At 52.7% G+C, this 15905-nt stretch overlaps 9 protein-coding genes across 9 annotated transcripts; 7 read left to right on the forward strand and 2 right to left on the reverse strand.

Annotated features, from left to right (window-relative positions):
- Positions 1 to 492: 492 nt before the first annotated feature.
- Positions 493 to 2614, forward strand: AB675_11156 (putative transporter; the record flags this gene model as incomplete). The annotated part of the gene is made up of 6 exons (XM_018139978.1): positions 493 to 663; positions 820 to 1097; positions 1271 to 1432; positions 1523 to 1829; positions 1931 to 2234; positions 2292 to 2614. The coding sequence occupies 6 exons, from the start codon at positions 493 to 495 to the stop codon at positions 2612 to 2614; spliced, it is 1545 nt and encodes a 514-aa protein (XP_017995800.1).
- Positions 2615 to 3503: 889 nt separating this feature from the next.
- On the reverse strand, positions 3504 to 5395 carry AB675_11157 (putative sterigmatocystin biosynthesis monooxygenase stcW; the record flags this gene model as incomplete). The annotated part of the gene is made up of 3 exons (XM_018139979.1): positions 3504 to 3751; positions 3805 to 4745; positions 4797 to 5395. 3 exons carry the CDS (start codon positions 5393 to 5395, stop codon positions 3504 to 3506), a joined length of 1788 nt encoding a protein of 595 aa, XP_017995745.1.
- A 770-nt stretch (positions 5396 to 6165) lies between these two features.
- Positions 6166 to 7896, forward strand: AB675_11158 (Nitrogen assimilation transcription factor nit-4; the record flags this gene model as incomplete). Its single annotated transcript, XM_018139980.1, has 1 exon — positions 6166 to 7896. One exon carries the CDS (start codon positions 6166 to 6168, stop codon positions 7894 to 7896), a length of 1731 nt encoding a protein of 576 aa, XP_017995832.1.
- Positions 7897 to 8126: 230 nt separating this feature from the next.
- Positions 8127 to 8546, forward strand: AB675_11159 (uncharacterized protein; the record flags this gene model as incomplete). The annotated part of the gene is made up of 1 exon (XM_018139981.1): positions 8127 to 8546. The coding sequence occupies one exon, from the start codon at positions 8127 to 8129 to the stop codon at positions 8544 to 8546; it is 420 nt and encodes a 139-aa protein (XP_017995765.1).
- A 70-nt stretch (positions 8547 to 8616) lies between these two features.
- Positions 8617 to 9264, reverse strand: AB675_11160 (uncharacterized protein; the record flags this gene model as incomplete). The annotated part of the gene is made up of 1 exon (XM_018139983.1): positions 8617 to 9264. The coding sequence occupies one exon, from the start codon at positions 9262 to 9264 to the stop codon at positions 8617 to 8619; it is 648 nt and encodes a 215-aa protein (XP_017995807.1).
- A 567-nt stretch (positions 9265 to 9831) lies between these two features.
- Positions 9832 to 10880, forward strand: AB675_11161 (uncharacterized protein; the record flags this gene model as incomplete). The annotated part of the gene is made up of 2 exons (XM_018139984.1): positions 9832 to 10606; positions 10684 to 10880. The coding sequence occupies 2 exons, from the start codon at positions 9832 to 9834 to the stop codon at positions 10878 to 10880; spliced, it is 972 nt and encodes a 323-aa protein (XP_017995775.1).
- A 560-nt stretch (positions 10881 to 11440) lies between these two features.
- AB675_11162 (uncharacterized protein) lies at positions 11441 to 12270 on the forward strand (the record flags this gene model as incomplete). The annotated part of the gene is made up of 2 exons (XM_018139985.1): positions 11441 to 11955; positions 12018 to 12270. 2 exons carry the CDS (start codon positions 11441 to 11443, stop codon positions 12268 to 12270), a joined length of 768 nt encoding a protein of 255 aa, XP_017995830.1.
- A 759-nt stretch (positions 12271 to 13029) lies between these two features.
- On the forward strand, positions 13030 to 13939 carry AB675_11163 (Delta(3,5)-Delta(2,4)-dienoyl-CoA isomerase, mitochondrial; the record flags this gene model as incomplete). Its single annotated transcript, XM_018139986.1, has 2 exons — positions 13030 to 13246; positions 13299 to 13939. 2 exons carry the CDS (start codon positions 13030 to 13032, stop codon positions 13937 to 13939), a joined length of 858 nt encoding a protein of 285 aa, XP_017995741.1.
- A 1075-nt stretch (positions 13940 to 15014) lies between these two features.
- AB675_11164 (uncharacterized protein) lies at positions 15015 to 15632 on the forward strand (the record flags this gene model as incomplete). The annotated part of the gene is made up of 3 exons (XM_018139987.1): positions 15015 to 15056; positions 15108 to 15374; positions 15483 to 15632. 3 exons carry the CDS (start codon positions 15015 to 15017, stop codon positions 15630 to 15632), a joined length of 459 nt encoding a protein of 152 aa, XP_017995752.1.
- Between the last annotated feature and the right edge of the window lie 273 nt (positions 15633 to 15905).

Genomic DNA, 15905 nt, shown 5'->3' on the forward strand with positions numbered 1-15905 from the left:
CTCTGTTGCTGCTGTCGTGTTTTGGCTGAGCCCTTGATTGATACTAGATCCCATATCCGTGGCACATTATCCCACTTGTCGACCCATGGGGAAGTGAGCAGCTGGGGAGTAGCTCTCCGGAGATGCTGGAGTAGCCAAGGCCGATCTAAAGCCGCGTTATGCATACTAGAAATACACTTTTCGACGGCGGTAACGCCACCGCACATTGATGTCCGAGGATAATTCTTCCGTGAATCTCGTTCTCTCTGGCGCGTGACCTCCACAATTGCCCGCTTCGACAGCTTCGGAAACCCCGGACGGCTTGAGTATGGGGAAGATCACTTCCATCTGGGCCTGGAGCCTCCACGTGGACGGTAGAGTAGTCCCGAGAATTAATGCCTTGTCTCCTGAAGAGCGCAAGGTTTTATAGCCCAGGCAGAGCCCGTCTGAAGTGACCAAAGCATCAGCATTCTTGGAACCATCCTCAGCTTCAACATTCTGACAGGCTGCACCATGGCGAACTCACGCAATGCCTCCGTTTCCAGCGACCTACCAGCCAAAGACATGGTGAAGACCGCTCATCTCGAGATGGGCAACGAGGATGGGCATCCTCACGAACTCCCACCAGACCAGCATAAGAAGATGTTCAGAAAGATTGATATTCGACTCATGCCAATGCTTGCTGTGAGTACTCCTTGAACCGTTGTGTTCGAAGATTTGAGCACTGTCTTGCGGGAAGCACGATCTTCTGTTGCAACTGATCCAAACACCTTCTTAATCCCTCACGCCTGTCCCTTTCACTTGCCCGCAGAGGATGCTGACTAAGACTCCCCCAAACAGGCATTGTATCTGATTGCCAATCTGGATCGAGCGAATATCGGTAACGCCAAGATCGAAGGACTCGAGAAAGATCTCAACATGAAAGGAGCCGACTACAACATAGCCAACATGATTTTCTTTGTGCCGTATATTCTTTGCGAAGTGCCGGCGAACAGTATCCTGATCTTGTTCAAGCGGCCCTCCACCTGGCTCGGCTTTATCACCACATCCTGGGGTATCGTGATGACTTGCTCCGGATTCTGCCAGAACTTCGGCGGGCTTGTTGCGTGTCGCTTCATGTAAGTCGCTCTCGGACAGTCCAGATGGTACCCGGAAATGAGCTTTACATTGAACGCTGAACGCTGCCGAGGAGAGCATGTCTCGGACGAACAAAGAACTGCTCTTCATAGGCTTTCAAATCAATCTTCGACCATGTACTCATTTCCTGAAACAAAGCTAATGATGTTCGCAGCCTGGGAATCTTTGAGGCTGGGTTCTTTCCTGGGGCAGTGTTCCTGATCTCGCAATGGTACACACCGAGGCAGACGCAGTTCCGGATGTCGCTCCTCTATTGCGCTGCCGCAATGTCCGGAGCATTCAGTGGCTTGATGGCTGCAGGCATCGCCCAGATGAGGTACGTATACCGACGAACATGAACCGGGCGAGCTATCAATCTCCCGGTTCTGGTTCTTCCCAAAACTGTTCAGTCTAACTGGTGCAATAGCGGCGTTGGCGGGTATCTGGGCTGGCGCTGGATCTTCATCCTCGAGGGCATCCTGACAATTGCCTTTGGTGTTGCAACCTTCTTCGTCTTACCAGACCACCCAACCCTCTCGAAGCGATGGTTGTCCGAAGCCGAAATTCGTTATTGCGAGCACTTGTATACCAAGCACCGAGGCGGATATGCCAAGCAGCAGTCGGCGGAAGGTGAAGTGGCCGTGAGCAAAGTCCAGAAGTGGAAGATTCTCCGATCAGTTCTACTGGACTGGCAGATCTATTGCCAGGCATTGATCTTCATGTCTTCATCTGTCGTAAGTGGTGTCCCAATCCTAGATGAGGATGAAAGGGTGTATCGTCCGAGATGCCTAGCTCCTAGTCAGGTGGCGAGAGCTTGTGCTAACACCTTCTCTAGCCAACATATGCCATGAAGTTCACGCTTCCACAGATCATGGTCAACATGGGCTTCAAGTCCACTAACGCACAACTGCTTTCGGCGCCGCCATATGTGCTTGGCGCTATAAGCGCAATCTGCGTCTCCAAGATTGCGGATCGCTTCTTCTGGCGCCTGCCGTTCATCGTCGGACCGCTGTGCAGCGTTCTGACTGCTTATTCGGTTCTGTTCTCGAAGAGTGCAGAGATCGCCAACAACGTCGCTCTCTGCTATACCTTCGTCTTCATTGGCATTGGCTCGCTTTATCCCGTCGTTCCTGGATGCAGTAAGTGCAATATGTCTGCCTTCTTCCACGTTTGTGCAAAATACTAACCTCTGCAAGATACTTGGACCTTGAACAACCTTCCCAACAAAGAGAAGCGCGCAATGGGCATCTCTTATATGATTGCCTTGGGCAACTTAGGAGGAGTCATAGGATCCATGGTGTTCCTCGGTGACGAGAAGCCAAGATATCAGACCGGTTGGAGCTGTTGTCTGGCGTTCATCATCCTCGGAATGTGCTCAGCTCTGACGCTAGAGACGGTGTACAAGTACACCAACAAAAAGAGGGATACAATGGATCGGCAGGAGATCGAGGCGAAGTATACCGTGGAGCAGTTGGATGCGATGGGTGACCGCAGCCCATTGTTCCGATACACTCTGTGATGTGGAACGGGAGATGGTGCACACTGATCCAGAAGTAGTTGAGCCTTGTAACAGCGATGCTGTTGGGGTTTCGTCTGGTTTAGAGATGCGGGATTGCGGTCTGTGTCCGAAACTCGACTGCGAGGACACATGTGCGATGAGTTCAACTGTACCTGACTGCCATAATTCGTCGTCTTGAACCCTCACTGCGATCCCGTGACTCATTCTCTGTGTGCGAACAAGTAGGTTTCAGTGTGCTCTGCACTCGGCCAGCACCGCAGCTGATGAACGTGTCACGCGTTGTGCATCCGACACTCATCTGTCGCTTGGGATGTGCCCAGAGTAAGGGTGCTTGCACCCATTGCTTGAAATTTACTCTGGTCATATCTCAAGCGGCAGATGAGTGTCGGATGCATAACGCACCTTCCGGCGAAGAAGGCCTTCCTCGACAAGTCGTCGCAAACACGTCATCGTCGCTGAGAGGTAGGTACATCACGTCAGAACTTCGATGCCTCGCTCCTTCCTCAACCTGGGCTGTTGGATTGAGTCTTGGCGGTACGTCAACCCGAGATATGAAGTTGAGTGCGTGCGAGCGAGCGTTGATTCATTATCGCTTCAGTATCTACCAGGCAAGAATTTCGGACCTCTGAACATGAAGTCGAGGTGGTTGAAAAGGTGCTTAGATGGTGACGCGACGTATATGCTCTAGTCCAAAATTGGAATGACGCGTCGTGATGTCGTCGTTTCATGTCAACTTCAACTCCTTCGAGCGATATGAACATTTGTCGTCTCGATAACATCTCATTTTATATCTACACTGCGCCTAATGTACCTAGGTATCACCCGAAAACGCCACAGAAATGTCCAAAGATGCGCTCCGAAGTCTCCGGTGGTGTATATCCCGGAAGACTCAGTCATGGATTTGTGGCAGCACAAACAAATTCCAATAGTCGTCAAGATTCACGGTCTGCGTCGCGCCGACGGACTGTGACTTGGTCTCCCTCCAAGTGAACCCATTGCCGAGGTACTCGAATCTGTTGGACTTGGCCTCAGGTTGACGCTTGAGGTCGAAGTCTTCCCAACGGGGATTCTTCAGCGCTTCCATAAAGTGGAAAGTGGTACCGCCATAGATTGCGACTACCGGACCGTCGATGGTGCCTCGCTTATACCAGCTGCGACACCCTCTCGTCCACACCGTTCTCTCCATGTACGCTGGATGTGCTGGTTGTATTCCTCATTGACGTCCTGATGTACCGCGAAACTGCTCAGGCTTTCCGTTTGGAGCTTCTCAAGCCATTTGTATATGTATATTGCTGTGTTCTGAATGCCCATGACAAGGGACCCGTTGCTTATGGGGCTGTTAGGGCCGACGAAGCAGAAATAGTTGGGCATATCAGGCACAGCTATGCCGAAGTACGCTTTGGGCCTGTCTGCTTCCCATCTCTCGGCCAAGTTGACTCCATTGCGGCCCACCAAGGGGAAAGCTGGCTTGAAAGTCGTGTCGAAGCCTGTGGCACAGACGATCACATCGTAGTCACGCTCTTCTCCAGAACGACTGCGGATACCTTTGTCTGTGATACCATCAATGTCATCCCAGTGCAGGTTGACGTTATCCTTGCCGAGAGCCTCAAGGAATCCAGGTCCCGGAGTTTGTCTTCGACAGCCGACAGGAAAGTCTGGAAGCAGCAGTTCAGCCGCTCGGCGGCCTTTCTCTGTGTCGCCTAGGCGTTCGAGCATACTCTTTCGGAACATCTCCTGTGCCTTTTTCTGCAGATCGCTGTCGGCCATGGCTCGCTTGAAGTTATCGATTCTTCGATCCATTATTGCGGCACGGTAGCTCCGAAGGATTTCCGGGTCTTTGAACAGCTCGAGCGTCGCGGCTGTGAAGTTGTAATCAGAATCCATTTCTGGGTCCTGGTCCGTCGGCTCGTTGATACCAGGCGCTGGCGAAATCCAAGTGCGTGATTTGACGTAGCAGTCCATCGCACCTACAACCTTGGCCAGCTGGGGCACGATCTGGATGCCACTGGAACCGATGCCAATGACGGCCACCTTCTTGCCAGTGAAGTCATATGATTCATCCCATTTTGCGGAATGCAGGAGTGCGCCCTTGTAATCCGAAATACCCTTGATGTTGGGCCACTTCCAGTTGCTTCGATTTATCAGCCAAGAACGAGTCAACAAGCCATAACATCAGACTTACTTGAGGACACCTCCTGCGTTGATGAAAACATCAACTTCATCTGGAAAGGAGCTGCCATCGCTGCCCTTCACCGTCAAGTCCCACTTGGACTTGCTTTCGTTCCAGCGCGCGCCCTGGATCGAGTGCTGCAGCTTCACATATTTCATGCAGTCGTACTTCGCGGCAACCTCATGCATGTACCCATGAATCTGCTGGGATGTGGCGTAATAGTTGGGCCAATCCTCCTTCGGCGCGAAGCTGTATGCATAATTATGCGCTGGGATGTCGCACTTGCAGCCAGGGTACCGATTTTCCAACCAGGTGCCTCCAATATCAGCGTTACGTTCGTATATCACAAGTTCGGCATTCTTGTTCTGCATCTTCTGGCTGAAAATGATGGCCATCATCAGACCAGAGTAGCCAGCGCCGAGACATGCTACGCGAATTGGTCGCCTAGTACCAATCGGCTGTTCTGTGATTGTATATGTGTCGTCCAGATATGCAGCAACTTCTTTCACCGAGCCGTTCACAGCTGACTTGATGCCGTTCATCTTGCTAAGATAAGTTTTGGTAGGCAAGATAGGCTCGCAAGCCTCAATCGATACAGCAGAGGGTGCCATGATGATGACAATAATGCTAATGGCTAGGACGGATGGACGAGTCGATGTCTACTGACCAAGTGCTGGCCGCTCGTTCTTTTGTATATGTTTCTCGACACTCCAACGGATCGAAGTGGACTATTCACCGTATAGCCGACTGTATCGGCCGTTCCCTGAATGGGTCCATGTCCTCCACATTGAATGATAGCCATTGGCTGGTATTCTAATGCCGCCATGTCGATCAACAAAGGTAGTACATTGTGGGAGGAGCACTTCTCTACAGCTGTGAGAGCGCTACATTTCTTGACCCGGGATCGCGCCGCCGGACATTAATGTCCGGGAGAGAACTTTACCAGAACCTTATCCACACTCAACCTCGACCGAGGTAAGCCTAGACACTACCCACTTTGTTGAATGTGGGGCATGGGGAGGGAGAGCCGTAGACATGACAAGGCGAGTTTCCGATTTTTGCGGTAATGAGCATGGTGGCACTCCATACTTTCAGATAAGAGTATTGCAGTTGGCGCTCTGAACATCACATCAATGTAAATGGGTAAGAGATGGCGATAGCTAACGCGCCTCGCAAAGGGACGAAAGGTTCAAGAACAGGTGGAACTACTTGCAAAACTTGCACCCCTTGCCGGCGTCGAAAGGTCCGGTGCGATGGACTTCGGCCACGTTGCAGCGACTGCGAGACATCGAACCAGCGATGTGAGTATCCTAAAGATGCTAGACGGGAACTACGCGTGTCGAAGGGTCGCGTCCAGAGCCTTGAGAGCACTGTGGCTTCGATGCTCCAACACCTACGGACATCCGGAATCACCATACCGAATCTGCCTTTGATCAGCGATGATGGAAGGATACAGGAACTTGTTGAAGGGTCGGTCAGCGACGACGACGAGGATCGCCTCGGTCAACCCCGGCAGGAGGCCCTTCCTAGTCAGGAGAGCTCCTTTGGTGACGAGGCAGAACCAGCTACAGCCTTCCCTACGCCGCCTTCGCTTCCAAACACCAGTCCTCAAGACAGTGCATGCCAGGCGGTCTTGCCGACGCTTGGCCAAACTGGTACATATACTCATTCCAGCCTCTCACACGTAAATCGACATACTCTTGGGCCCAGTCCCAGATCAACCACGTCTACAGCACTAGAACCAGCCTCCAGTGCTTCACACAACGGCTGGAAAGAGGCTGAAGGCCCCAAGTTGGTCCCTGACGAGAGCACAACCATCGAATCTTCCATGTCTCTTTGCGAAGCAAGAGTTGCTGGAGTATATCATGATCAGGGCCGAGTCTCATCTGTTCACGGCCTTGCTGGTATCATGAACCCAACATGGCGAGAGCGTCACAAAGAGAACATCTCGAAACTTGCTTGGAGAGGAGAGGCTGCCATTGCCGAGTCTAGGGCACGGCTTATCAGCAATGCCGCATTACAGAGACAAAGAGAAGGGCAGATCACGCGTCAGCCGAGGAGTACAACCGATCTCGACGGTGTCAGCGGTGACCTGGCAAAACACTTGCTCGATCTTCACTTCAATCGAACTCATTATGCGAGCATCATCACCTATCGACCGGCCATCATAGATGGCTTGGCCCATGGCGGTCCTTGGATCAACAAACTGCTACTGAACGCCATCTACTACTCCAGCGCGATATATAGTGATCGGGAATGCCTTCGATCTGATCCAAATGACGTACAGACAGTTGGCGATCAGTTTTATGCTCGCTTCAAGCAATTGCTGGCCGACGAGATTGACGTGCCGAGCATCCCATCGGCGATGGCGCTGCTTCTTGTAAGTGCTACATTGGTCTCTCAAGGAAAGTCCAGTGCCGGCTGGAATCTTTCCGGAATGGCCTATCGAATGATCACAGATCTAGGCTGTCATATGGCTCTCGGTCCGGATTATCAGAGTGAGGCTTCATCCGGACACGGCCGGAAGCTTCAGCGCGATATGGAACAAGAAATGCGTAAGCGACTTTACTGGGGCGCATACGTTACAGATACTACCCAGGCAATGTATCTCGGCCGATCATGCATGTTTGCATCTGTGACGGCTCGTGTGCCTTTGCAGCTTCTAGACACCTTCGACGAAATGGAACTGTGGCAGCCCTACGTGGACAAGTATTCGACGGCGGCATCCTCTGGACTGTCATTATTCGAACCTCAACCGGCTCGCACAGTGTCGACCTTCATGGCTCTAGCTCGTCTGCTTCAGATATCTGCCCGAATCACCGATCTCTACGACATCAAAACAATCAAGCTGAACGGTGACTCGGTCCAGGACAAAGGACGGTCGATAGAATGGGAACTTGAGAATTGGCGTGCAACGCTGCCTGAACATCTTCACTTAGAGCCTGACAGCACATCTGTCCCTCCACCACACCAATCATCCCACACACCACCTGCCACGCTCTCACAATCCTGCTTCACCGAGCATTCCTCGAGCAAGGACATCTTCGAAGGTATTCGAACGATGCTGCAAAACGCCGCGGCGAAGAAGTCTGCATACGTAGCGCTCTCATGATCGAGAAATACGTGCGTATGTATCGCGACACATTCACACTCAGGAGGGCGCCGTTCTTGCTTTCGTATGCCGTGTACTCGTCTGTTACTGTGATTCTACATGCAGAGCAGAAGAAAGAGGATAATGAGCAACGATATACCGAGACCATCTCTTTCTTCTGGACATGCTTGCACGAGCTGCAACGCGGATGCAACTTCGGTTTGAAAAAGCCTCTGGCAATACTTCAAGACATGGTCAACGAGCTCCGTGTTAGCATTCCACAAACCGAGGCTGGACCCAGCGATGGCAGTGTGAGTGTCGGTGGGTCCGTTCAGCATCTGATGCAGCCCAGCCTCGACCAAAGCCTCTTCTCGAGTTCGCTATGTGCGACTTTAGCCAACAACACGAATGGGTACAGAGACACTACGGCTCCTTCGTCTGGCCCACCGTCCGGCTTCACACCTCAGTCGATGGGCCAGGGGAGCAATTGCTATCACGATGGCTACGATGGCCAACAGTACCTGTTCCCAGATTATCCTGTCGATGGAATGGGATCGACTTACGGGTCAATGATGCCTGTCAGCGGGCTGGATTTCATGAATGACCAGGAAAAGAACATCTCGCATGATCCGCTTTACGGATTGTTTGCGCCGACACAGCATTTCGTCTGAGTCTCGGTGCCTAATTCATCCATGCTATTTCTATTGCATACCCTCCGCTTCGCTTTTGCTTTCCTCCCCCCTACATAACTCGCCAGACCCTTCTCAAATTGCCACACTCAGCATTGCCCCGAATCCTCTCCGTCCATACCGTATTCGTCCCCTTCTTCCACTCTGGACCCCCAAGCCCGTTCGTCTCATCATAGAAGTTGAACCCGAAGAACCGTCTGGAAATCCTCTTCTCGGCATCCGCAACATCTGTTCCACCAGCAGGAAGATACACCTTCTCACACTTGTATCTCCGGTTGTTGTTCCATCCAGGAACATTTGTGAGTGCCGCGCCGTGTTCCTGATCGTACCAATCGTGGTAGTCCTGCTCGAGGCCGGTGCGGGGACTGTTGCCGTTCACGACCAGCACCGAGTTCTTGGCTGGCGGTGTTGGCAGGGTGTTCATCTCGGTTGAAATTGTGGCGCCGGTTGCAGAGTCCCGGCCATTGACCAGGGAGCAGACCACCCACGAGATCTCTGTGGAATGTTGACTTCTGGTGGCCTTGACGTCTTCGCCGTACAGATCCGGCGTTGACAGGAACGGGGAAATGTCTGTGAGGAAGTAGAGGGTGTGGTGCGTTGGGGACTGGCCATCAGTGGTGTCGAACGTGTATACTGCCTCAGTGTTCGGTAGCGTCGGAGGTGTGGACGGTGTTGAGCCCGACTCATCCGAGAGCCGCATCAAGATCCCTACTTGGGCCCCATTGCTGTTTGTGGGTGTCTGCTTATTGTGTCTACCTATGATCTGGATGCTTGACAGATGTCGAATCGAGGTGCTGGTGGTCGTCAAAATGCTGTAAAAGCTGCTGCTCAAGGACTTGATCGTATGCTTTAGGAAAGTCTTCGATCGAACTCGATTCGCCGGGGTGCGGTTCGGGTGACACACTGCATCAGAGCATACAAACGCGACGTCTCCATGTAAGCTGGTACTCAAACCCCGGGTGGAGGCGTTGCAGAAGCCGCTCCAAAAATTTGCCTTTCTCAAGGTGGAGATACGTAGGTAGGTATTGCACAAGGCGTTCAAGCCTCGCGTTTTCAGGACATTGATATCCGGGACGGCTAGATACACCTGATATCGTGGTAGATCTGGCTCCGATTGGACCGAAACGGCAGGCTACGGGCCAAGAAACATGACAGAGGCCAGGAACGGAAAAATCACGACCTTCACTGATGCAAATCAATGGAACCGTCAAGTACACTTAGGCCCAGTGTCCGAGCAACTCGACAAGACTTCTGGACGTTCACAGACATGTTGACGGTACCAGAAGCAATTCCGCCACTATCATCACTGCCGCTGAACGAGAGCGACCCCCCGAACTCGGCATGGGGCCTCTGGGGCACCGGTCCGGACAGTGCACTTGGTTCCCTGAATTACCTGACTGATGAGCTCGTAGCCAGGACAGTCAAAGAGGAGGTCCGGACGGGAGAGCGTGTCGGCTTGAACTTGCCACTGGACTTCTTTGACCCTCCGCTGCTTGGAAGAGCAGGCTTTGAACAAAAAGTCATCGATAAGGACCCCTTGGTGGTCAACGACGATGTGATCTCATTCAACACACAGGGGAGTTCGCAATGGGACAGCCTTCGACATTTCGCCTATCAGCAGCAGAAGAAGTTTTATAACGGGACGACTCAATCTCAAATCCACGAAGGGCCTCGAACATCGATCAATGACCTGCAATCTTGGAGCACAAGGTGTCTTGCCGGCAGAGGCATTCTGATCGATTACATTTCGTATGCGGAGAGGAAAGGAATCCAAATTGACCACTTCACACCGCACGCAGTAACACTAGATCATGTCAAGGCTGTCATGGAGGAGTCGAAGATCGAGAGTCGGCCAGGTGACGTGCTGTTCCTCCGAACGGGTTATGCTGAGGCATACGCGAAGCTTTCGACTGACGAGCGAGTCAAGGTGGCCGGTGTTCGAGAGTGGACTGGCCTGGCGCAGGGCAAGGCTACGACGGAATGGCTATGGGAAAGTCAGTTCGCTGCTGTCGCTTGTGATGCTCCTGGGTTCGAGGTTCGTCGTAAGTATTTCTCTGCCATTTGCTTTTTGAGTAGGCAACACAGCGGAGGCTGACGCATATCTTTCTTCCTGAGACAGCACCCACAGAGAAGGAATGGCATTTGCACCCGATCTTACTTGCAGGCTGGGGAACGCCAATTGGCGAGCTGTTTGACTTGGAAGGACTGTCCAAGATGTGCAAGAAGAATCAGCGATGGTCATTCTTCTTCACCTCGGCGCCGCTCAACTACACTGGTGCTGTAGCTTCTCCGCCCAACGCTATTGCCATCATGTAGAAGTTAGCTGTGGTTGAGAATATTCGTAATACAGATCGCTTCAAGTTTCAACGAGCTTCCCGAGGTCATTGCGGGGTCTTGGCATTGCCAGGGGCCCACTTCACATGACAGCACGCGTCAAGGTCCACCACTCTTCCTTCCATCTCTTCTCAGCACTTCAGGTCAGCCCTTCACCAGCAACGATTCTCTGAGGCAGAATCCCGATCACTCTACCATCAATTCCTTGTTCCAAATGCGGAGCCTTCGCTTCGCGTGATCGCCTGGGATTGACCTTGGCCGGACAAACATGACCGAGAGGCCCTCACTGCTAGAGCACCACAACTTATCTGCTTAGCGTAACCTAAGAAAGTGTCCATAGACGCTACTGGTGCTTCTCCGCATGTTCTTGCTTCCTCGTTTCGGCATCGCGTGATTCGTTGCTGTTTCCGAACCTTGGTATATCATACTGACTACAATCGACGACCCCATAGACAAATTAACCACAACCCAGGTGGCGGCACACTCCCCAGAAACCAATTCCTGGGTCGACGAGCGCGTCTTCTAACCCAGTACTCGCAACGATGACCTCCGCGTCGACTTTCTTCGGCGTACCGACGCCAATTCTGCCGACTTCTTTACTCGACTCAGCGCTCATGATCGCGGACCCGGCCCGTCGTACCCTCTGGTACATGTGTGTCATCATCTCCCTGTCCTCGCTCAACTACCCAGATGTAATCCCCCAAGTCATGTCACACTTCACGGAACACCACCTTTCATCAAACTCTCCAATCTACACCGACGACGACGCGCGGTCAACCGCCGTGAGGCAGATCCGAGAAGGCCTGATCAAATCCACCGGCATTGTCGGCGCCGCAAGGACAGGAGTGGCGATGCGCACGTTGGGCAACTGCATTCCGGAGGAGTATCGCGAGAAGGGTGATGAGGCGATGCATTCGCCACGGAAGGAGGAGAGCGTCGAGGAGGCGAGACGGCGAGGCAAGGAGTTTTGGCTCAACATCTATGCGAGGAACCCGGCTTTTGATCAGAATGCTACGGTGCGGGCGAGTGCGGATTATGCTTTCATCATACGAGGTCGGTACCCAGAGATGCCTGTCTTGTGAAGCTCGGCCCAGGTTGATAGCTGACACAAAGGGACAGATCTCCTTTACGCGCATGTGTTTTCCTTTCCTGGCCTTCTGAGCCTCTGGAGACTGGGTACGCGATCGTTGCTGCACTTTATGGCATGGACGCACAGACCCAGCTGCAGCATCATATGAAGGGAATGCTGTTCAATGGGGCGACGCATGAAGACTTGTTGGAGCTGCAGCAGTTGTGCTTGGGCATCGCCAAGGAACTGGGAGTGGTATTCAGGTTTCCAAACGCTCCTATTCCGAATGTTGATGGGCTGTAGGCTGCAGCATATGGGTCGGTTTAGGTCGATGCGAACGGCTTGCACAGTGGCAGCCGCGATTGGGATGGCCGCTATGGTTTCATGGCCGTGATACGCATTATGCTTGGTGGTATATCGACCTGATTACCATGGGAAGATACGTACCGAAAGTGCTATCCTCCTGCTCTTCTGTCCAAGTGCGATGTTCCATTCAAGTGTATATCGGTGGAGTGATGGGACAAGCTCGCCTCGCCAGGTAGCAGCCGGTGCTACAAAAGGCATGGCAAGTTAGGTGTTCGTGCTGATCCCTTGTGGGAGAGGAAGGTAGCAGAAAAGCGAGGGCAACACAACTTCTTATACCTTGTCGACAAAATGAGGATCCGGGACAAACCGACACAACTGGTCCACTGAGTCGGCACCGGAAAATTCACTGCTCGCTGCATACTTCAAGTGTTCACTTAATTCAATTATTATGTTCAAAATTCATGTGTCTGATCGTATGTCAAGCTCACAAAGAGCACCGTTGCGAGGTCAGGGGGAGTTGAAGCCTTGGCGCGCCCGCAGCATGTGACATGCCTCGGCCCAGGACAAGTAATCCGCCATGGCTGGCTTTGCTCTTAACCGACCAACTCCCCTAACACAACCATAAGATCAACTATGGTCATTCGTATACTCTCGTAATACAGTATACATCATCAGAGTACAGCATCTGTATACAGCGGCTACTAGAGTACACACGAAGCGTTGTGGAGCATACGGCAGCCGACGGCAACTTCGAAGATGACTATTGTCGCGATCAACCCTCCACCACGCTACTTCAATGTCAGCTCACCAGCAGAATATGTGGCACACGTCGAAATCAACAGGCCAGAGAAGCTGAATGCTTTCTCCCCACCCATGTGGTCAGAGCTACGGCAGATATTCAATCAACTATCTGTGAACCCAGAACTGAGGGTGGTGTTGATCAGCGGAGCGGGAGAGAAGGCATTCACAGCTGGTACGTGCACCACGTTGCTCCTTATCAACGTGACGACGCTGACTTGACGCAGGACTGGACGTCCAAGCCGCGTCACAATCCGGCAGCATCAAGCCAGACGATGGTCCAGTCGACCCTTCGAGAAAAGCCACAGCCATTCGACGCAACGTGTTCGACTACCAAGACGTGATCTCGTCCGTGGCACGATGCGAGAAGCCAGTGATCGCACTGATGCACGGCTACTCCTACGGCCTGGCCATCGATCTCAGCTCAGCATGCGACATCCGGATGGCGACCAAGGACGTTAAGTTCTCCATCAAGGAGGTCGACATCGGTCTCGCAGCAGACGTCGGCACGTTGAGTCGCTTCCCGAAAGTCATCGGCGGACTGACGAGCTGGGCAAAGGAGGTTGCACTCAGTGGTAGGGTATGGGGCGCGGATGAGGCAGAGAAGAATGGGTATATCAGTCAGTCTTTTGGCAGCAAGGCGCAGCTGATCTCGGAGGGAGTCAAATTGGCGAGTTACATTGCGACGAAGAGCCCGGTGGCTGTTCAGGGTACGAAGAATATTCTGGATGCCGCTTGGGGCAGGACTGTGGAGGATAATTTGACTTACACGGCTATCTGGAATCAGGCTATGATTCAGAGCGATGACATGCGGAAGGCGATGCTGTCGGGTATCCAGAAAAAGTCGGTCACGTTTGCGAAGCTATAAATCAGTACTTTAGATCAGTGCGTACGAACGTATACTCGAACACCTCGGAAACTTGACCTTGCCTCAAAGCTCGTGCAGCTACTTGTTCCGTAGTCAGCCTGACCATTTCAAGTATCCAGAAGCGGGCGATCAGCGTTAGAAAGCTATAGATCAAGATGACCACGTATAGAAACACGCGTGAAGAAGAGCCGGATCAGCAACTCCGGCTTTGCATGCAGCTCGTGCAGGTGCCTGTAGCCAGATCAAGCATTTCATGTGCCGACGCGGCTGCTTCGGCATCGACCACGATTGACTCAATCACACTCCGTCGCGGCATCGAGTTTATCGGGTCAAAGTCAGCAGCATGATCGTCATGACAAAGCTTTATGTGTGTCACTCGAACGGATTGGCTCTCCTTTAACGTTGTAGGTTTTGTGCAACAAGTTCTTCGGGGCGCCTCTCACTAAGTCATTGGGCCCACAGCTATGCGTCATCAGCCTTGTTGGCGCCCAGGAATGTTTCGCATTGAACTTGTTGGATGCGATGCGTTCGTTGAGATGGCGTTTGGCTCTGTTCGTGTATGCGCACAACAACCGCGCGTATTGAAAGACATGGTCCTCGGGCTATAACATGATGAGTTCACCTGAGCTTCATCAGAATTTGAGACTCGAGATTGATGCACGACGATCGTCAGCAAACAAATTTCCCTGGACAACAAGCGAAAAAGTCGCCTGGTCCGGCAGTGACTCCACCCGAAGACAGCCGTCGCCGCAGTGACGTAGAGCTCGAAGCCAAAAACTGTCGCCTTCCACCCGCAAGAGCTCACCCAACTGGCAGCTGCTCACCTAAAGGACTCGTAGTCACAGCTTGGAAAGACCGCTGAGGAGCTCCTGCATTAGCATTCCACCACATCCGGAGCATACATCATTTGCTCATCATCGCTTCCCTCTTTCTCCGCCTTACCACACGTACAAACATAACCCATCCCTTCCGCACATTGTAAACCCCTGCTTCCTTAGCTCACACCGTTATTGCGACAGCATACTCTACCACTCTCAATACACTCACATCAAGTCGCACTCAAGCCGCCGTCAAGATGGTCTCACGCGTTGTTAACCTCGGCCTCAGAGGCCTGGAGGTGAGCATTCCCTGACGACACTGCACGTCAACATAGGCTAACAGATTGTAGTTCCTCTTCACCCTCATCGTCATGGCCCTCATCGGCGCCATGATCGCTCAGGCGTCGTCAGGCAATCCCGCCACAGTCAACTACAATATATTCGTGGCCGTCTTCGGCATGCTGTCGCTCTTCTACCTCATCCCAGCCGCATTCAACGACAGCTTCCAAGGCCATGCGCTGATCCCCACCGCCCTCGACCTTCTGAACTCGCTCTTCTTCTTCGCCGGTGCTACCGCATTGGCTGCTGGCCTTGGTGTTCACTCGTGCAGCAACAGCGTAAGTCGCCTATCCGGCTCATCTGCTTCTGGTCTAACACCGAGTTCAGGGCTACACAACCAGCAATCACATCACGAACGGCGCAGGCGACACTAAGGCCGATGCCAGGAGGCTCAGGCTGCTACCGCCTTCCTCTACTTTGCGTGGGCCTGCTGGACCGCCTCAGCCGTCTTCAGCTTCCTCGGCGCTCGCGGCAGCGGTGTCAACATGAGGGCTCCCGGAATCCGCAAGGGTAGGCCAGTCATGTCCCAGGTCTAAGAGAAGCGAGTCCACCAGAATTCGAGGAGATGGCACAACATGTATTTACACTATATTGTAACGGATCTTGCACATACCCTGGAGATCGCAAAAACACTGCCTCGTCCGAGAACACTGAGTCGTCCGCTACACTGGCCAAAAACACTTTACTATGGCAACTTGGAACTGACGTGTCTTTTTACTGCAGTCGGCTTGGGAAGGGTATAGGATACCAAAGTTTTCTCAAGCACGTCCATTCCTTTGGCATGATCGCCTGTTGGCGATCGAAAACAT

The sequence above is a fragment of the Cyphellophora attinorum genome (genome assembly GCF_001299255.1).
Source record: "Cyphellophora attinorum strain CBS 131958 chromosome Unknown Contig36, whole genome shotgun sequence".
Taxonomy (NCBI): Eukaryota; Fungi; Ascomycota; class Eurotiomycetes; order Chaetothyriales; family Cyphellophoraceae; genus Cyphellophora; species Cyphellophora attinorum.